The following is an 18,603-nucleotide window of genomic DNA, read 5'->3' as shown; positions in this document are numbered from 1 at the left end:
TTTGTAGTTAATAAATCAGAGCAGAGATGACAGAAAGAGAAAAACACTGCCCTGGGGACTAAGCAAGGAGCCCCATCAGACCAGCCTGGCCGACAAGTGTATAAACCAGCTCCCAACAAACTTCCTATGTGACAGCCTGGACCGGGTGCCTCCACAGACATACACACGGAGTAGGGAGCGCCTGCCGCAGGCTAAGGAGCCATCCAGAGAGCCTCTGAACAGAGCCAGGTAAATAAAAACCTGCTCTGGCTTCATTAGGACCGTGTCAGCTTCTCTCCGCGTCTATTACTGATCTTTCCGGCAGGCACTGCCCCTGCCTGCTGCCTCTCTTTTCCCGGGAAGAGATATTAACAGGCTGTGATGCTGCTTTATTGGCAGCTTAGGCTATTGGGTGGGTAATAGGAAAGTTAAAGCGTAATAAGCTGCCATCCACCTTGATTTGGTTTTGTCACCCTCATCCCTGGTAGCCAGAGCCAGGAGAGCTGAAGGCTACTTGCGTCTATCAGAGATGGACTCAGGAAACCTCAACCCCTGTCTTTCCTTAGGACCCGTGCACTATGGGAGGGCCAAGGTACAGCCAGCATGGTTTGGAATGATGTTAAAGCAAGCGGGACTGGGGGTAGACAGCAGAAAGGACTTCCTGGTGGTGAGTTCACCGGCTCCTAGAGTGGGTTATTCAGAAATGACTGCAGACGTTTTCTTTGCCTGGGCCAGTCCGAAGTCTGGGATAATGTTGAGATGGTGTTTATAGGGGTCTGCTACCTTGTCCTTTTAAGATTCTGGGAGAGGTCAGCCAGAGACCAGAGCTCCTCTGAGACTGGGGGCAGGGGAGAGCGAAGATTTAGCAGAAATCAGGAAACTCCTGAATTCAACTAGGATTAGCCCTTGAACCACAGAGATGGCACCCAATATTTTCTAGCAGAGACTGAAAAATGCACACCTGGAGAAACCCTGGCGAGTTAGGAGACAAGACTCAGAAGAGTGAGGTGGATCTAAGGGGTGTCACAAGGGGTCCTTCTTCCCAGCTTGTATTTTGCATCCCATACAATCTGCCTAAAAAGAACAAATGCACCTTAAAAGGAGAAACCGTTCACAAAGGAGCAAGATGGAGGCCAAGGCCAGGCAGGGGCAGGGTGGCCAGGCTGGCTAGCCGCTTCCTGTGTGGCCACCCAGCCTACACAGTTCCAGCTAACTCACCCCCAACAGAGTGGAACCTTAGAGACACCCTTGAATCCACAGACCCTAGCGATGGATGAGGAAAAACACTCCGGATATTCAAGGAAGTGAAGGACAAATGGGTTTTCCAGGTTATAGACTTGGGTTTGCAGCCAGGTTCTGCTGTGTGATTCGGGGCAAACTATGTAACCTTTCTATGCTCCCTTAGGATGGAGAGAATGATACGTGCCTCTAGGATTTGGGGGAGGATGAAGTGAGAGCCTGTGTATGAAGGACACAATGGCCCAGTACCTAACATGTAGTAAGTGTTCCAGTAATGCCTACTTGCTTCCCTTCCCCTTTTCTCCCCAAATCTAGGGGCTCCTGAAAAAGCTCTTGAAACTCTTCTGTGCGGGGGTGAGGCTGGAGGGGCCTCCCCAGGAAGTGCAGTCGGTGGGAAGTCTCCGGCACAGCCCGGCCATCTTGCAGGCGGCTGGAAAACCAGCCAGCTGCTCTGACGGGCCCAGGCAGGGATGGCCCAGGCCAATCCGGCTGATTCTCTCTCTAGGACAAAGATCAATCCGTAATTGATTTGCAATTGCAAATGCATCCCAGCAAGTCATGGTGGAGGTGTGGGGGGGAAGGAGAGGTGAGGCAGAAAGCGACCAGCCACAGGGCTACAGAGAGGGTAGCAGCATTTAAAGGAATGAACTCCTCGGTGAGAACTCCATTTCTTTTCCCTGGAGCGGAGGGGAATCAGTGTGAGGCAGTTCAGCCTCATAAAATATGAAAAGAAATGCATAATCTGAATGGAAAGGAAAGGATGCTCTGGAAGGGACATGACCAGACAAAGGAGGGGTAACCGGCTGGCTGTTCCCTGGACAGCAAAACCTGTCTGGCTGGTCAGTGGCACGGGGGGGGGGGGGGGGGGGGGGGGGGGGGGGGCAGGGTGGCAGGGTGGGGAACACGGTTATAAATCAGGGTCTCTGCCTCTGGCCTGAAATGCCAAACAGGGTTAAGGGATATGTGTTAGCGGAGGGAAAAAAAAAATCCACTGAACCCCACGAGGAGGCCATTTTGGAGTGGGGGTTGGGGGGTGACTGTAAGGGACAGTGAGGCAGTGTGATGGGGCGGGGGGTGAGAGGAGAAAAGAGGAAACGGGGAGCCTAAGTCTTGGCAACCTCACTTGGTGAAGATCACAGGGACTGCTGGAATAACAGCCTGCCAGAGATCTGAGCTGTTACTTGGAGCACGGCAAGAAAGATTTAAATTAAACATCGGCTCTAACTTCCTGGGGCCAAGGCCTGTCAGATGGGGGGGGGGGGGATGCAGTGAAGACAGAAGCACCTTTTTTGGCCTAGGATGAGTCAAGAGTCATCTTTCAGGGCATCTGAGGGGGTAGGGATGGGGAGCTCTCCGCAGAGACCTGGCCTGTGGCCAGAAGGCTCAGGGGGCTTAGCCTATAGGGCAGTGGCCCAGGGCTGGGGAGGCAGGGGTGGGGGGGACAAGGGCAGCCACAGGACTAGAGCTAGGACGGCAAAGCACTTTAAAATGCAGGTAACGGGGCGCCTGGGTGGCTCAGTCGGTTAAGCGTCCAACTTCGGCTCAGGTCATGATCGTGGATCTTGCGAGTCGGAGCCCCACATCGGGCCCTCAGCTGTCAGCGTGGAGCCCGCTTTGGATCCTCTGTCCCACTCTCTCTCTGCACCTCCCCCGCTTGTACATGCTCTCTCTCAAAACTAAATTTAAAAAATTAATAAAAAAATAAAGTGCAGGTAACAATTCTGAGAGTGGGTTCATGAAGAGGCAAGATAGGTATCTGGGCAAAGACTCAGGGATTCGCCAGGCCTTCTTCCGACCGTGAGAAAAGTGGGTGACATTAAGGGGGTAGACTCCAGGGGACTGTAGGGGGGTGGTGGTAGGCTCCAGGGGACCGGGGGCAGGGGGTTAGGCTCCAGAGGATGGAGGATAGGCAGCAGGGGCGGCTTGCTGAGGCAGCATCTGTCCCGTGGTGGGTTTTCTCCTATTTCTAGAATCAGATCCTCCCAAAGCTACTGCTCCTGGAAGGCTGAGCCTCCAGGCCCCAGAAAAGGTGCAAGACTGATGCTTCCTTCCCCTGTCCCTCTGCCCTGCCCTCTCCCCGGCTCCTGACCTTGCACCTCCCGTCACCAAGCTCTGTCTGTTCTCGAAGGACCCTGGCTAGAAGGCTCTTCAGGGCAGAGAAGGGCTGAGGGGGTACTTTGCCACTGTCTCCCAGGGATGTATGTGAAAGGGAAGACTGACGGATTCCTGGAGAAACTAGGAAGGGTTCCAGCAATAAGCGGAACAACAAAGGTTCGAGTTCGTTTTCTCCAGGGGAAAAGGAGGGAGAGAGTTGATGGAACAGAGAGCAGGCTATTACTCAGAAACTCGTCCCCAACTGTCTTTATCCCCCATGGAACTGGAACCAATGGAAATGATCTCAACACTGAAACGACGGAAGCTCAAGTTCGAGGTGACACCTGAGGAAGAATTCACTGATTGAAGAAGTAAACACTGGAATTGGTGAATGGGGAAGAAAACCAAAGACAACCTTTTCCTAGAGAACTTAGACAGCAAGAGTTTCAAACTTTATTTTAGCAATAAAATGTAGCAGTGCCTCCCCCACAAAGGCATTCTTTGCCAGAATCGCCTATCTGAACAGAGAATCATGAAACAATTCCTGGGGAGCTCAGACTTCTGTCTTCTTGGTGTCCACAGCTTCTCCCTCCACCCATCACCTCCAAGGGTCCCCCCCACCCCCGCAACGCCCCACCCCGGGATACAAAGACCCAGAGCAGCTCAGTTTAAAAGTCCTGTTGTGAAATCTCCCCTCCTTGTCCCCTCCACCCAAACAGCCTGGAGAAAAGTGAGTACCCAACAAAGGACCACTTCTTCTCACTGTTTTGATGTTGTTGTTGGTAACACCAACCAGGCCCCAATGGGCTCCTCCAGACCTTGAGAATCCATGACATCTTTGGGCCCAGGGCACAGGTTGCCAGCCCGGAGACAGTCCCCAGGCTGGCGTAGCACTCACCTCCTTCTCCCCACAGATGTTGCTGATGATAGAGCTGGAGGCCGGACTGGAGGAGGGTCCCAGGACGGCGACCACCCCCTTGGGGAGGATCTGACACACTGCGGCCAGCAACAGGACGGAGCGCGGGCAGCAGGAAAGGAAACAAGGCACTCATCAGGCGGGATGGGGGCCGGCTCCCCTGCCTGGGGTTCAGGCTCACGCCCAACCTTCACCTGCAGGACCCTCACCTTCCACCACTCTCCCCCCAGCGTCCTCCCACCTTTCCAAACTCAGTGCCTCTCCTCTTCTGGACTATGGGGCTCCGGGACAGCTTTATTGGAGTTTATGGAAGGTATTAAATGAGGAAATGACCCAGGTTATGACAACATACGGCCACAGCCAACAGGGTGTGTAAATTGTCTTGGCTGTCACTGAAGGACGGGGGCTAACGGCGGAAACCTGCGGATTCCATCCTGCCAGACCTGCAACGAGGGTGCTGGGAGCCTCAGCATGGCTGCCTCGGGGGCTGAGGGCCCAGCTCACAGAACGGTCACCTGCCGTGCAGTCTGTTAGCCCCTCAAATCTAAAGAGGAAGGGGAGGGGCGCCTGGGTGGCTCAGTCGGTTAAGCGTCCGACTTCGGCTCAGGTCATGATCTCACGGTCCGTGGGTTCGAGCCCCACGTCGGGCTTTGTGCTGACCACTCAGAGCCTGGAGCCTGTTTCGGATTCTGTGTCTCCCTCTCTCTGTGACCCTCCCCCGTTCATGCTCTGTCTCTCTCTGTCTCAAACATAAATAAACGTTAAAAAAAAAAATTAAAGAGGAAGGGGAGGAAGAAAGGCAGACAAGCAGTGGGACAAAGGGTGGTAGAGAGGACGCAGAGAGAAGAAATCAGACTCAGCTAAAGCCAAGGGAGCAGGAGGGAGATAAGCAGAAAGAGAAAACAAGAGGGAGAGAGAGAGAGAGAGAGAGAGAGAGAGAGAGAGAGAGAGAGAGGCAAGGAGGAGTCTCATGTCTCGATGGCATCCTCTGTCACTCTTGCTCACCTAGACCCCAGCTTGGTGCACCTGCTTCCCTGAGTGTGTTGGGCACTTTGTGATCTTGGGCTTCCCCACGGAGAAGGAGCCCTTCCTTCCTCTACTCTGGACACTCACCCTGTCAAAGAGCACCTCAAATGCCCTCCTCCTTACGCCTTCCCCGGCTCCTTTCTGTGGAATTAATCTTCCCCATCTCCCCCAGGGCCCCCGAGGCCCCTGCTGTGTCCCTCTGTACTGAGACGCTTGTAAATGTGCCGAATTCAGCTTGTTGCTTAGATGTCTTTCTGCTCTCACTAGATTTCAAACCCCGTAAGGGCAGCAGCTGAGCCATACTTGTCTCTAAGACCCCGCTTCTCACCTCCTCAGTGTCCAGCACAAGGTTTTCTAGGTGCCCAGCTCACAGTCATTGAACGAATGAGTGGAGGGATGGATGACTACGCAATCAGAAGAGGAGGAGAGAATCTCAGATTTTAAAACGCTACAGACTGAGCACCAAAGGATGGGAGAAAAAGGAGGTGACAGAGAGAACTTGACCGTGGTATCAGAACCCAAGAGTCGCCCGCTGGAATATGCACCGAGGTTCCCGGACACACTGCAAGGCATTCTTCACTGCAAAACTCGGAACTTGACTCTGGACACATTTTCTTCCTACTCACGTCAAGAGTCAGGCTGAGCCATTTCCAAGGCCAGTAAACTGAGGTTAAGGGATCAGTCCAAGGTTCCTTACTGAGGAGGCGGCTGCAAAGCCACACCTGCAACCTAGATGTTCTTTCTCCTAGGGTAGGGTCCTCAACATTGGTCCACACAGCCACGTGATGGCCCTCATGGGGGGAGCACCAGAGCCCAAATCCCAGTGTTGCCGTTTCACACACAAACCACAGGCTGTCCTCCCAGCCTGAGGCTCACGCAGGGATCCCGCCACACCGGGGATCTCGGCTGGCCAAGAGGCTGCGGGCCGTGGGTACCCGAGCGGAGCTCATCTGTACTGTGTCTGAAACATTCCCAGTGACAAAGGAGCCACAAGCCGGCTTCCTCTCTGAAGACTGCTCTTCCAAGTTGAAGCAGTTGGCATGTAAGTTAGGCCATGTGATCTCAGCCAGCTTAACTCTTACTGGCCACTAGACGCTCTAAGTCCGTCGGCCATCAGACTCCTGAACTTTAGTGGGTCTTAGTTCCTGATTTTACCGATAAGGAAACACCACCCGAGGGATGTTCAGTGACTCCTCCTTAGAGGAGTCAGGCATCTAACAAAGGTCAGAGTCAGCACCGGAATTCAAGTGTGCTGACCCCATCCTGTCCGGTGCCCATTTTGCTATCTCGAAGCCCCCCCCAGCTCCCTGCAGCCACCCCACCCCTCTCTACCCACCCCTCCGGTCCAGACCCCCATCCCATCTCTTTCTACTGAATCTGCTTCCCGAGGTCACCAGTGACCTCTTAGCAGTTTTCCCATCCCACTCTCTTTCTTCAGCACCTGATGCTGCTGACTGCTGTGTTCTTTTGAATTTCATAACCGTCCAACCCTGATTCTGGTCAGTCTTCTTCACTTCCTTTGCTGATTCCTCTTCCTTTCTCCACCTGCTAAATCCAGGTTTGATCTGTGCCTCCCTCTCCCCGGGCAATCTCACCCTTGCCTTGACCTCTACTCTCCTCCCTGCCTACGTGATCCTGTACTCTGACCTATGTCCTGGGTTAAAGGTCAAGTTCCAACCACCTGCCAGACATTGCCACGGGGACTTCGCTCTGGTATCACGCACCCATCATGCCCATGGCAGACAGGAAAGCCTGTCTTATTTACCTCTGTATCCTCCATACTTAACACAGGGCCTGTGCTTCATAGTTATGTGCGCAATAAATAGTTGCTGAACCACCCTGATGCCTGCTCAACACTTTCCATGGAAAACTGGAAATAAGCTACAGGTCCAGTCATAAGGGAACACTTACCTTAAATGTCGGTCATATACCCACATGGAGTATTATTTAGGTATTTAAAATGCTTAGGAACAGTTTATGACAGTATTAAAAATATTTATGAAATAATATTAAGAGAGAGAAGCAGGATATGAAATTATACATATATCTACATGAAGGCTACAACCAAGCAAATACAAAAAACAGGCACTCAGGAACACCTGTAAGAAGATGTTATAAAAGCCCGCATTTACTGAGAGCTAATTATGCACTTTATATGAACGGACGTATTTAAGTCTCATAACGACCCGATGAGATAGGAACTATGACTGTCAACTTCATTTTACAGATGAGAGAGTGGGACAGAAAAATTAAAGGGCAGAGTTGGGATTCACACCCTCAGTCCCTGACCCCAGGTCGGCACCCTCACCTTGGCACCCTGCAGCCTCCCACCGTCCCACGGTGATTAACTGGGACGTTAAGGGGGATCGCTTTGGCCAGTTCGACGTTGCATGATTTTCTTCCCCCTCTTCTTTTCTCTTACTTTCTATAATGAGCATCTACTCATTTTATAACACGTCATTATAAAATACAGAAGGCATAAAAAAAAAAAAGTTTCTTCCAAGGAGGAAGTAAAATTCAAATGTGTGTGATTTCCTCAAGATACTACCTTTCCTGGGGCGCCTGGGTGGCTCAGGCGGTTAAGCGTCCAACTTCGGCTCAGGTCATGATCTCAGGTTGTGAGTTCGAGCCTCACATCAGGCTCTGTGCTGACAGCTCAGAGTCTGGAGCCTGCTTTGGATTCTGTGTCTCCCTCTCTCTCTGCCCCTACTCCTGCTTACACTCTGTCTCTCAGAAATAAACATAAAAAAAAAAAAAAAAAAAAAAAAAGGATACTACCTTCCCAGCCCTTCCTCCCATCGCACAACTGACTATTCCACACCAGCCCACTAGGAACATACTCCCAATTTTCCTACTCGAGCCTGGTCCCAAGTAGTTCTCCCTGACCAGACCTGGGATTCTTAACCTGCTGCCTCAGATCTGGGGGATAGAAGTCAGTGGTCTGTGAACACTTTGGGGGGGAAAGCGACATCATTAATTTCTCTCCTAAGTAAAACTTGGCATTTCCTCCAATTGTGAACATAGGCAATAACCACAGTATCTTAACAGTACGTGTGACTTTGTCACCAACGGACACCCCAAATCTTTTCCTGCCACGTTGCAGTGCCTCAGATAATCTCAAGATAACATTTATATCATTATTTCAAAATCAGGTCAGCAGTTGCACCTGTTGCTAGGTTTGGCCATTTAATACCTTAATGAAGAAGCACATTTGCTAATATATCGTTCTACAAATATTTTAACTCATTGCCATATAACTGGTTTCCTTGGTCATCCTTCCTATCATTTAAAAACACTTCTCTGAGAAGGAGTCCATTAGCACTATTCGCGCCCCCAGGTGACCGTGGTCTAGGCCCTCTGTTGCCCTTGGGCTTGGCAAACTCCTACTGATCCTCCAGTGCCCAGCTCAGACCTTGCCCCCAGGCAAGAACACACTTCCCCCTCCTTCTACCACATAACACCGTGGCTCTGAGTCAGTCCTGCCCTGGAGCTGCTGAGACAGATCCTTCCCTGTTCTCTGAATTCCTGGCCAGCTTCTGCCCCAAGCTGGTTCATTATGTTGGGCCTCAATAGAGAGAAGCATCTCCTAAAAATAAATTCTTTTAGAAGGCTACAATCCCTTATTCCCAATTCCAAAAATCCGAAAGGCTCTGAAACTGGATGGTTTTCATCTAGCTCATTTGGTGCAAAATCTGATCGAAACAGACAGATGTGAGGTTATTTATAGTATGCGAATATTTGAACGTAATTATGCATTTATTTGAGTCTGGGGTTCTGCCCGAAGCCCCGCTAGAGAGGTTACTTGATGCATGGTGTGTGCACCTCATGACTTTTCCCGTAGCTGGAAAGTTCTAGATTCTAAAAACATCCAGCCTTAGAGGTCTGTGGACCTGTGCCGTTCCGACCATCCATTGTCCATCTCCCACAATAGACTGGGAATCCCTTGAGGGCTTGGGTCACATTAGTTCGGTTCTGACAAAAAGGAACTGTTCTAAAGATGTTTGCTCAACTGAATTGAAATGATCCAAAATGATCCAATAATCCCCATGGCCTGGGGACCTCCTGGGGTCTGGGAATTGTTCTTTCGTTCCTTATGAAGGATGCCTTGCTCAAGAAAAATGGAAACTTTATAAAGGGCCTCAGCTCTGAAACCTCTGGAACGCTGACTCGATGGGCCCGGGCCAGCTGCATGACAGCCCTGGGCAGTTTGTGAGAGGGACCGCTGGGGAGGGAGGTGCACCTTACCTCTGCCTCCCAGGGGGGCAGGGAAGAGAGGGAATGGAGACGTGAATGACATTGCCATGGCAACAAAGTTTCCCAGTCAGCAGAGGCATCGGAAGACCAGGGTCAGAGAAGCTGCTGGAATAAAAGACCATGATGGGGTGTTGTAAGTGGGGGAAGGGGGTGGTTCTTCCCCTCAAGATGCCAGTTCTGGCCTTGACCCCGAGTCCTTCTCTTGAGTCTTCACAGGGAGAGGAAGGGTCTGTCTGTGATGCAGACGGCATAAGAGGGGTTAAAGGTAGGCATCGCTGATTACAAGGCCCTCCAGGGCAGGGGCAGCTTCCTGGGTGGGGCAGGGTCCTCCTCACTCACAGCCTGGCACCCGATGAGTCACTCAGTGGCTCCCTGAGCCCCTTGGTGAACAGGCCTGGCCACGGGGAGCTAACAGTGAGGTGGACCAGCGGGGGCTGGGAGAACTCGGAGCCCCCTTCCCATCAAAACACCTCGCGATGCTAAAGCCCAAGTCGGGCGGGAGGACAGGGCCTCTGGGTCTGGTTACGCGGCAAACCCAGTGCAAAGCGAAGCCTGACTGTCCCGGAGCAAAGCAAACAACGGCCTCCATCACCCTGGAAGAACCAGCCTGTGCCAGAGCCTGCGGGAGTGTGCTCCATCCTTAATCCTCCGAGAGCGGACAAGGGCTGAATGGGGGGCCTTGCTGACCCCCGAGCCGACGAAGGGGGCACGTGAGGGTGACAGCACCAGGCCTCTGAACCGTCCTGCGCTGTGGGGGGAGGGTTCTCCCTGGTCAGAGAACTCAGAAGTGCCGCTGGCTCCCCCCCACCCAGGGCGTCTCTTGAAAGCCCTCAGCCTGGTCCTGAACAGCACCACCATTTACTGGGACATTCCATGTGCCAGGCGCCGGGCTGGCAGACGGGCCGGCGCCCTGAATTCTTACAGTCACCCTGCGAGGGAGAAGTTGGTATACGAATTCTCCTTCTACTCCTACTCCTACTTCTCCTATTGCTGCTGCTGCTTTGTAAAATTTATCGAGAGTTCACCCTATATTGGGCACTGCTCTCAGTCTTGTCAGCCCATCGCCTCATTTAATACACACACACACACACACACACACACACACACACACACACACAAAACCCCTCTTAAAGTAAGAACTTTTATTATCCTCATTTTATAGGCGAGGAATCTGAGGCACAGGAGCTAAGCCCAAGGTGCTGGCAGAGCCCAGGATTAGGATCCTGGCCCGTCCGACTCCAGAACCTGACCCCGAGTCTACACCGCTCTCCAACCCCGGCCCTCACCACTGCCCCACAGAAACTCTCTGCTTTAGCCACGCCCAACTGTCACTGTGCCCCCAGCCAGTGTGGCTTCCTGCCTCGAGCGCTGGCCCGTGCCACCACGCAGTCCGCATGGGTGCCTTCTCTTCTCTTTGCCCACCAAACACTCCAAAGTCCAGCCCAGAGGCACGATCTGACCACCAGCTGCAGCTAACGTTACGTATTTCCACCCGCCCTCTGCCCACGTCTGAGCCACGCGGCACAGCTACTGAACTTTATGTCACGTGTCAGACATTTTTGGGTTTTAACTGCCTCCTGGGAAAGACTGTGAGCCTCCGTCTCCCCACCTGCCCCCCAACCACGAGGAGGTTGGACCAGATGATTTCAATGCGTTTCTGAGTCCACGTTACGTACATGGGATGTGGGGAGCTCAGAGAGGGGGCAGCGAGGGATGTTTGTTGAGTGACTCATCGCCGTTCATATGACTTTCTCTTGGCTTCTCACTTTCTCCCCTGACGCGGACTTGGATTTGGTCTACTGAACTGATGGGAGAAACGCTCGCCCTCACTTACTGGAGGCAGCTTTGCATCACCCGAGGTCATGCTGCTGGAGCCCGTGAGGAGCTCGGGAGCTCATGGAGGAAGAGCAAAACCCTGCGGCCCGAGCACCCCACGCCGTGCTCCTCTCCACAGGCACAGGGGCCGCGTGGGGCCGGATAACCAGTGCGCCTCCGGGTCTCCAGGGGAAACAGTGTGGACAGCTGATAGCACGCTTGGCCTCACAGAGACAAGCCAAGGCAGAGGCGAGGGGTTGACAGGGAGGCCCCTGCTTCTGGCTCTGCAGTAAATTAAACTTCAAACTGGCTCTGGCAGCAGCAGGGACAGTGCCTCCGGGCGTCTGGGTGATAAGGGGGCGGGCGCTCAGTTAAGCTCGGATACGGCAGCCGCGGGAGACACGCTGATCTGTGGAACAGAGCCGGGCAAGGCCTGTGGGAACCTCCCTGCACGAGAAAGGCTGAGGTGCAGATAAGATACAGAAGCAGGGAGGGAAAGGGCCAGGCGGGAAAGAGATGACCTAGCAGGCCTCGTCCATCCCTCTCATTTCAGATCTGCGGGCTGCACGGAGGGAGTCCGGGAAGCCAAACATCAAGAAGCCCGAGGCAATGACGGTGACAGGGTAGGGGTGAAGGGAACCCCACGTGGGCTTGAGGAAGCCTTACGGGCGACCCTCGCTTTAAATAAACCCACTATCTGAAAATCTAAGTAAACCAGAGACAAGAGGAGGTGATTTTGCACTTGTAACTTTCCAGTGTCCGGGGTTGTTGTTAATTAATGCCCCGTCTGGTCCTTCCCATCTCCCAGCCTGGTTTTCAACCATCAGATGAGGAAGTGGAACCCCGGACGTCAGCATCTTCGGTTTCTTGACACTTTGAGATCTCAGATTCTTGCAAGAGTCATTGTTCTCCTCGACGGATAGTCCCGCCCTGAACATAATTCATTAAAGCGTGATCTATCCAGAACTTTCTGAAACCCACCTACTGCTACTGAAAGTGGACACCATGGTACGTTGCTGGATTGCTACTGCAAACTTAGAGCTGGCCTCCGCTTTCCACAACCAAGAACCGCTGGCGTCTCCTTCGTCCCCTTGGAACAGAGCTCCTGGCCGAGGGTGACAGGTGTGAGTCTGGGGGCATTGCTCAGGGCCCCAGACTGACTCAGATAGTTTTCAGTTAATCATGCAAATTAGCCCTGGGCCACCAGCCTGGGGAAAACACAGCCCATGACACTGAGCAGCCGCTGGCTTTGGGTGGCCCATCACAACTTCCAAAGGCTCCACGCTGTCAGGTGCATCAAGTCCGGAAAACTGGAAAGGGAAAGGGAATGTCCAGTTACGGCGGACGCCCCGTGAGGCGTGCTGACATTAAGACAGGCCACTCGAGAAGAGCTGGGAGGCAGACGGTGCTGTCACCTCCAGGTGGCTGGACTCTGAACACAGAAGAGAGGGAGAGGATGATAAGACAGGAAGGAAGCCTGCTCAAAGGAGACGAGGAAAGAAAGCCAACAACAAAGTCCACAGGGGCCGTTTACCGAGTGCCAGTAACACGCACGGTACTAAGCATCTCACCTCCACCGTCTCATGCTGTGCCCTGAGCGACCCTAGGAGGTGATATTACCATCACCCTCATTTTACAAACGAGGAAACTGTAGAGGTGACTGGGTGGTTCAGGCAGTTAAGCATCTGACTCTTGATTTCTACTCAGGTGATGATTTCCTGGTTTATGAGTTTGAGCCCCACATCATTGCGGTGCCTGCTGGGGATTCTCCTCTTCTCCCTCTCTCTCTCTGTCCCTCCCCTGCTCATGTTCTCTCTCAAAATAAACTTAAAAAAAAAAACCACACAAAAAACAAGGAAACTATAGTACATCCTATGCACACATAGCTAATAAACAGTAGAGCCAGGATTTAAAACTGACCGGTCTGATTCTAATATCCACGTTTCACTCTTTATAACACAGACTCCCCAAAGTAGGGATTGCAGATCTATCGTCCCTCCTTGATCCGGGGACCCCATCTCCCTCCTATCTCCTTCCCCCAACACGGCCACTGAAGTCCAGTCCCTGCCTGGAATCAGCCGAGAGCGCTAACCCACCACCTGTTCTCTCCCTTACTTCGGGAGGGAAACAGCTGGGCTGGAACATTCCTATGAACTATCTGGGTGGTGTTTAAAATCCATTGTGGGGAAGCAGCTCTGGCTTCAGATGAAAGGCCTTTGGGGTAGAAAGATCCAGAAACCCTGTTTCTAACAAATGCTAATCATGCCTCAAACACAGTGAGATGTAAAAGCTGAACCATGGGTTACTAGCTAATAAAATACTTGGCGCCTAAAAGAAGGGCATGAAAAAGACGCCCCAAAGCTCTGTAACGTGGAATAAAAGTATCCGTTTCCTTCATTCCCCTGATTCATCTGGCTAAATATTTTAGATGTATTGACTTTACTAAGACAGGCTGCGTGGGTCACTGGGAGAGGAAATTTACATCTGCTAATGACCCCCAACCACAATAGGCAATCTGTGCTCTCTGTTCTGCCCCAAGAAACCAAAGGGAAGGAGGGAGGAGCTGGCTTTTCAAAGTACGCACTGCAAAGCTATTTAGGAACCTAGATCCTTGTCGGGGACCCGTCCTCCTAGACAAAGATCCACGACAGACTGGACTAGGAGATCTCACAAGACGTTGCTGGTATTTCTGATTTCATTCAGAAGGTGTAGAGACATTGGAATCTTCCTTTCATTGTACCAGAATTTCATCTCTTTGACAGCTAGGATTTCCACCTGCTCCTTGCCGGATCCCCATTGCCGAGAAGAGAGTCCAAGAGGCACTCACTAAATATTTATTGACTGAACTAATGAATAAGCAAAGGACTATTTCCGGTACCTGTTCCCTCATTCCCCTGTCCGTAGGAATCTGTGTCAATAGATCCTGCTGGTCTCAACAGTCCTGTTCTGTATGGTCCCCTAAGAGTGTTCACTCTCCCCAAGGGTCGTTATCAGGCCATCTGGCCAACACCTGTCGCTTGTGACATCTGCCATGGCAAGATAAGCTGGACCCATCAGATCCTCTACCTTGCAAATTCAAACCAAGAGGTGCCGAGGGAAGTTGCCACTGATGTGCATGCTGGGCGGAGACTGTAAACCCCCTGATGGCAGGGACCACGTCTACCTTGTTTTCTGCATCGTTCCCAATGCATGATATTCTGAATCATGCCTGAAATAGAGTAAATGCTCACTAAAAGTTTCCTGAATAAACAGACATTGGGTCTGCATGACCATTATGGAACAGGTGCATGATGAATGAGCCAGGGAAAGCAATAAGCCAGAGAGGGAACAGCACAGATTCGATATCACAAGAGCCAGAAAGGAGCTATGAGACAAAGATCCTAGGCTTCCTCCCTTCCTGCCCTCTCCGGAGCCACACAACATCCTACCTACCACACGTGGGCCAGTGTGATGTGTCTCTTCTCTTGCAATACTAATGGTCCAGATCAGAGCAGTGCTGGGTCCACACACAGAAGACCAGGTGTGTCACATGTACACCTGAGCAGGTGGCTCTTTTATTTTAGTCTGGTTTTGCCAGTGAGTGTAACCAAAGGCTGACGTGTGTTACAAAGGGAGGAGACGGGGCAAAGTCTTGGGGAAGAGACGTTATCACCTCTCTGGGCTGAGAGGCTCCTCTCCTTCCCTCTGCACTGGGGTTGTTCATTTCCAGCTCAGCTACGAGCACCAGCACACCGAGTGGGAAGCTCATCCTGTACAGTCGTCAAGGGGATACCAGCAACACACCAGAGAATTCCAGGGAGGGCATAGCAGACCGGGCGCCGGCCTTGCAGGGTGACCACGTGAATGCAGGCTTCCGGACCCGCTCAGCCCTCAGCTAGCTCTGTGGATGGGCAAGATATTCAACGTTAAGATACTCAACGTTGAGCCTCTGTTTCTCTTATAAAGTGAGGCCAATAACACCTAGCTCTTGGGGTAGTAGCGTCAAAATCAGTGCCTAGCACATAGTAGGGGCTCCACGCATGTGACTCGAGTGACCTGTTACAGAGGGTGGTGTGTTATTTTAAGTGATTTAAATCTCACACCAACCTGCAAGATTTGCAAAGTAGAGGCTAGCACTCACATTTTGCAGATGAAGAAACTGAGTTAAACGGGAAAAGTAACTTGTCCAAGGTCACCCACACAACAGCCAAACTCCATCCCAAGTCCCACAGTGCTGCCCTCACCACAAAATTGCAAGACGGGTGATCAGATGTGCCTGGATTAAGCTGGCCCTGGGCTGGCCATACCTCTTTGATCACACGCAAGGTTTCATTCAGCGGTTTGCGTACGATACGTCCAGGAGTTGGATGAATCAATAGATGAAGGAATGAATGGGTGGGTGAATGCACGAATGAGTATCCTGTCTTAATTCTACTCCACGCATAACTGGCAACAAAACCTGGGGGCCTCATCCAGACTAAGCCCTGTGGGGCCTCCTGGTGCATGTTTCTCTCCCTCTCTTGGGAACGGCTGATCGCAGGCCTGGTGTTGGGTACAGCTCACACTATCAGCCCCTCCTCTGCCAGCAAGGAAAGCAGAGGGCAGCCCTGCCCATTCTACGTACTGGTTTCTGCAGTCTCGTACTCGCTGTCTCTGAGAAGCTCAAAGATGTCCACTTCGACTTTGGCCTTGCCCAGCCTCTCAGGAGCGCGGTTGATGCGGTTCTTGGCCAGGGTGATGGAGAGCCGCTCCCCTCTGCTGCACTCCATGGGGTCATCCAAGATAGCAGCTGTGGGCAGGCAACCACACGGAGACAGTTGGTACCCTCTCCCGTCACCCTCCTCTTTCTCCAGTCTCCCCCCACTGCCACCTTCCTCTTCCAGGCAGCTCCCCGCGTCCCCCTCCACCCTGCCGTCCTCGGGACTATTCCCAGAGCCAGCTCTCTACATGCTAAGGGTCGTGGTTCGTAGCCAGGTGCAGCCATGAATTCTAATGTGCATCTCTACCTCAGGAACCCCATCACGTCATAGCAGGGCCCCGGGGGCCAATGTGTACGAGGTCCTGAGACCCAGGCGTGGCGATACGCTTGGATGTACATCTACATGTGCACACCGGCCCGCGTGTGCAAAGGAAGGGAGACAGTGGCTGTCCTGTGAAAATGGCATTCTGGGCCTCTGCGAAACTCCCTGAGATGAGAGGGTTAAAGGAAGCCAGGCATGAGAGGGAGAGCTGTGGCACGAAGGAGCAGGGTCAGTGTCCTGCCGAACCCGGGTGCTCCCGGCTCAGACACTGACGAACCATGGCAGCCGGTGAGCGAGGCAGTTTCTCTGAACTTCCTTTCCTCACTGAGTGTTACGAGTAGTAAGAGAACCTCCGGGGGTTGGTACGTGGGTAACACATCCGGTTCAGTAAGATAATGTACGTGGGTGACACATCCGGATTTCATCGGCGTGACTTAATAGGAATGGTTGGAGGGAGGTACCGATAGCTGCCCAACTTCCGGAAGCACTATTCAGGTAGCACAGAGGCCTAGGTTCGAATCCCAGCTCCATCCTGAATTAGCTATGAGACCTCAGTTTCCTCACCTGGAAAATGGGGAGAGCGCCCAGTCCTTGGGCTTCTGTGAAGATTACACAAACAGTGTATGCAAAGTGCTCAACATAGTACCTGGCACATGGTATAAACGCTGAACAAATCGAGCTCGGGATATCGTTCATTCTCTTGGCAGCGGAAGTTACAAAATCGAGCATCTGTACAAAGCTTGTATGTGAATGCTCAGAGCAGCACTATTTCATAATGACCCCAAAGTGGAAAACTCCAAATGCCCATCAACTGACGAGCGAATAAGCTAAATGCGGTATATCCACGCAATGGAACAGTACGTGACAATAAAAAGGAAGGAGGTTCTCACGCATGCCACAACATGCATGACCCTCGCAAGCATGATGCTAAGTGAAAGAAGCCAGACGCAAAATACTGCACATTGGATGATTCGTTCATATGGAATTTCCAGAATAGGTAAATCCACAGAGGTGGAAGGTAGATAGATTAGTGGTTGCCTAGCGGCAGTGGTGGAAAAGCTGGATGGCATGGGGGAGTAATTGCTAATGCACACACAACGTTTCTTTGCGGGGTGATGAAAATGTTCTAAAATTGATTATGGTGATAGATGCATGATGCTGTGACTATACTAAAAACCACTGAGTCGTATACTTTCAGTGGGTGAATCGTGTGGTATCTGAATTATATTTTAATAAAGCTGTTGCAGAAAAAAAAAAAAAGGAGAAATACGAAGTTTATCTTTCAGAGGTTTGAAGGCTCAGAAAAGCATCACGGGGAATCACGCCAAATAGATTTCACCGACTCGTGGCCCTTGAATCTCTGTGGCTGGTGTGGACTGAAGAGACCCAGGTCCCATGCTGTCTTTTCTGGGTCCTGCTCCCATACCTACTGTGACCCATTTTCCAAACCAAAAATCAGGACACAGAATATTACAAAGCCCTTTTTTTTTTTTTTCTGATTTGTGGATGTATTTATACACGTTGCCTTGTTGAACGATGAAAATCAGATTCATTGACACAGGTTGGGCCAGACATTGGGCAACGGAGGTGCGTCCAAAGACGGAGGCATTTAAGTGGGCTTCCGTGAATTAAGTAGCAAAGTCCTCACACACCTGGCGTGATCACCACCTGCCTGAGTGGCCAAAGGGCTAGAAAGGTGTGTTTGAAGAGCCTGAGGACACCCACAACACCTGCCCAGGTGGCCTCAGAAAAGCGAGACCAGGATGAGAATACTACTTGGGAAGCAAAAATCTAAACGATTGTACGGGGCTGGCCCAGGAGGAGGACCCTGGGAAGAGAAAAGAAGGGCAACCTACAGAAATGATTCTCAAATGGTGTTCCTTGGAGGGCCCTGGGTCCCATTAGGAAGCAGAGGGAGAGGCCACATGGAGGTCTCCAGCCCATGCCAGCTTCAACCAGCACACCTCCCCATCAGTTTTGGATATTTGGGGTTCCACGTAAGACTCGATATGGAAAAAAAAAAGTTGCACCATTAAAAACAAAATAGGGGCACTCAGGTCACGATGTCACAGGTTGTGGGTTCGAGCCCCGCATCGGGCTCGGGGCTAACAGCGTAGAGCCTGCTTTAGAACCTCTGTCTTCCTCTCTCTCTGCCCCTACCCTTCTCATGCTCTCTCTCTCTCTCTCTTAAAAATAAGTAAACATTTAAAAAAATAAAATAAAACACAATAATATAAAATAAAGTAAAATACAATAAAATACAATAAAATACAATAAAAT

General features: G+C 51.7%; 1 protein-coding gene across 1 annotated transcript in view; it reads right to left on the bottom strand.

Moving 5' to 3' along the window:
- GRIK4 (glutamate ionotropic receptor kainate type subunit 4) overlaps positions 1–18,603 on the bottom strand; it is a 299,620-nt gene that overhangs the window by 160,968 nt on the left and 120,049 nt on the right. Inside the window, exons 2-3 of the mRNA XM_047071432.1 lie at positions 15,927–16,091; positions 4,211–4,308 (exon numbers count right to left, since the gene is read on the bottom strand). Of these exons, the coding sequence (XP_046927388.1) occupies positions 4,211–4,308; positions 15,927–16,091 (263 nt within the window). The remainder of the gene's footprint in view (positions 1–4,210; positions 4,309–15,926; positions 16,092–18,603) is intronic.

This window comes from Lynx rufus, unplaced genomic scaffold (assembly GCF_022079265.1).
Source record: "Lynx rufus isolate CCGP_SWC_20201006 ecotype Redwood Valley unplaced genomic scaffold, mLynRuf1.p SCAF_9, whole genome shotgun sequence".
NCBI lineage: Eukaryota > Metazoa > Chordata > Mammalia > Carnivora > Felidae > Lynx > Lynx rufus.
This window is presented reverse-complemented; position numbering and strand designations above follow the sequence as displayed.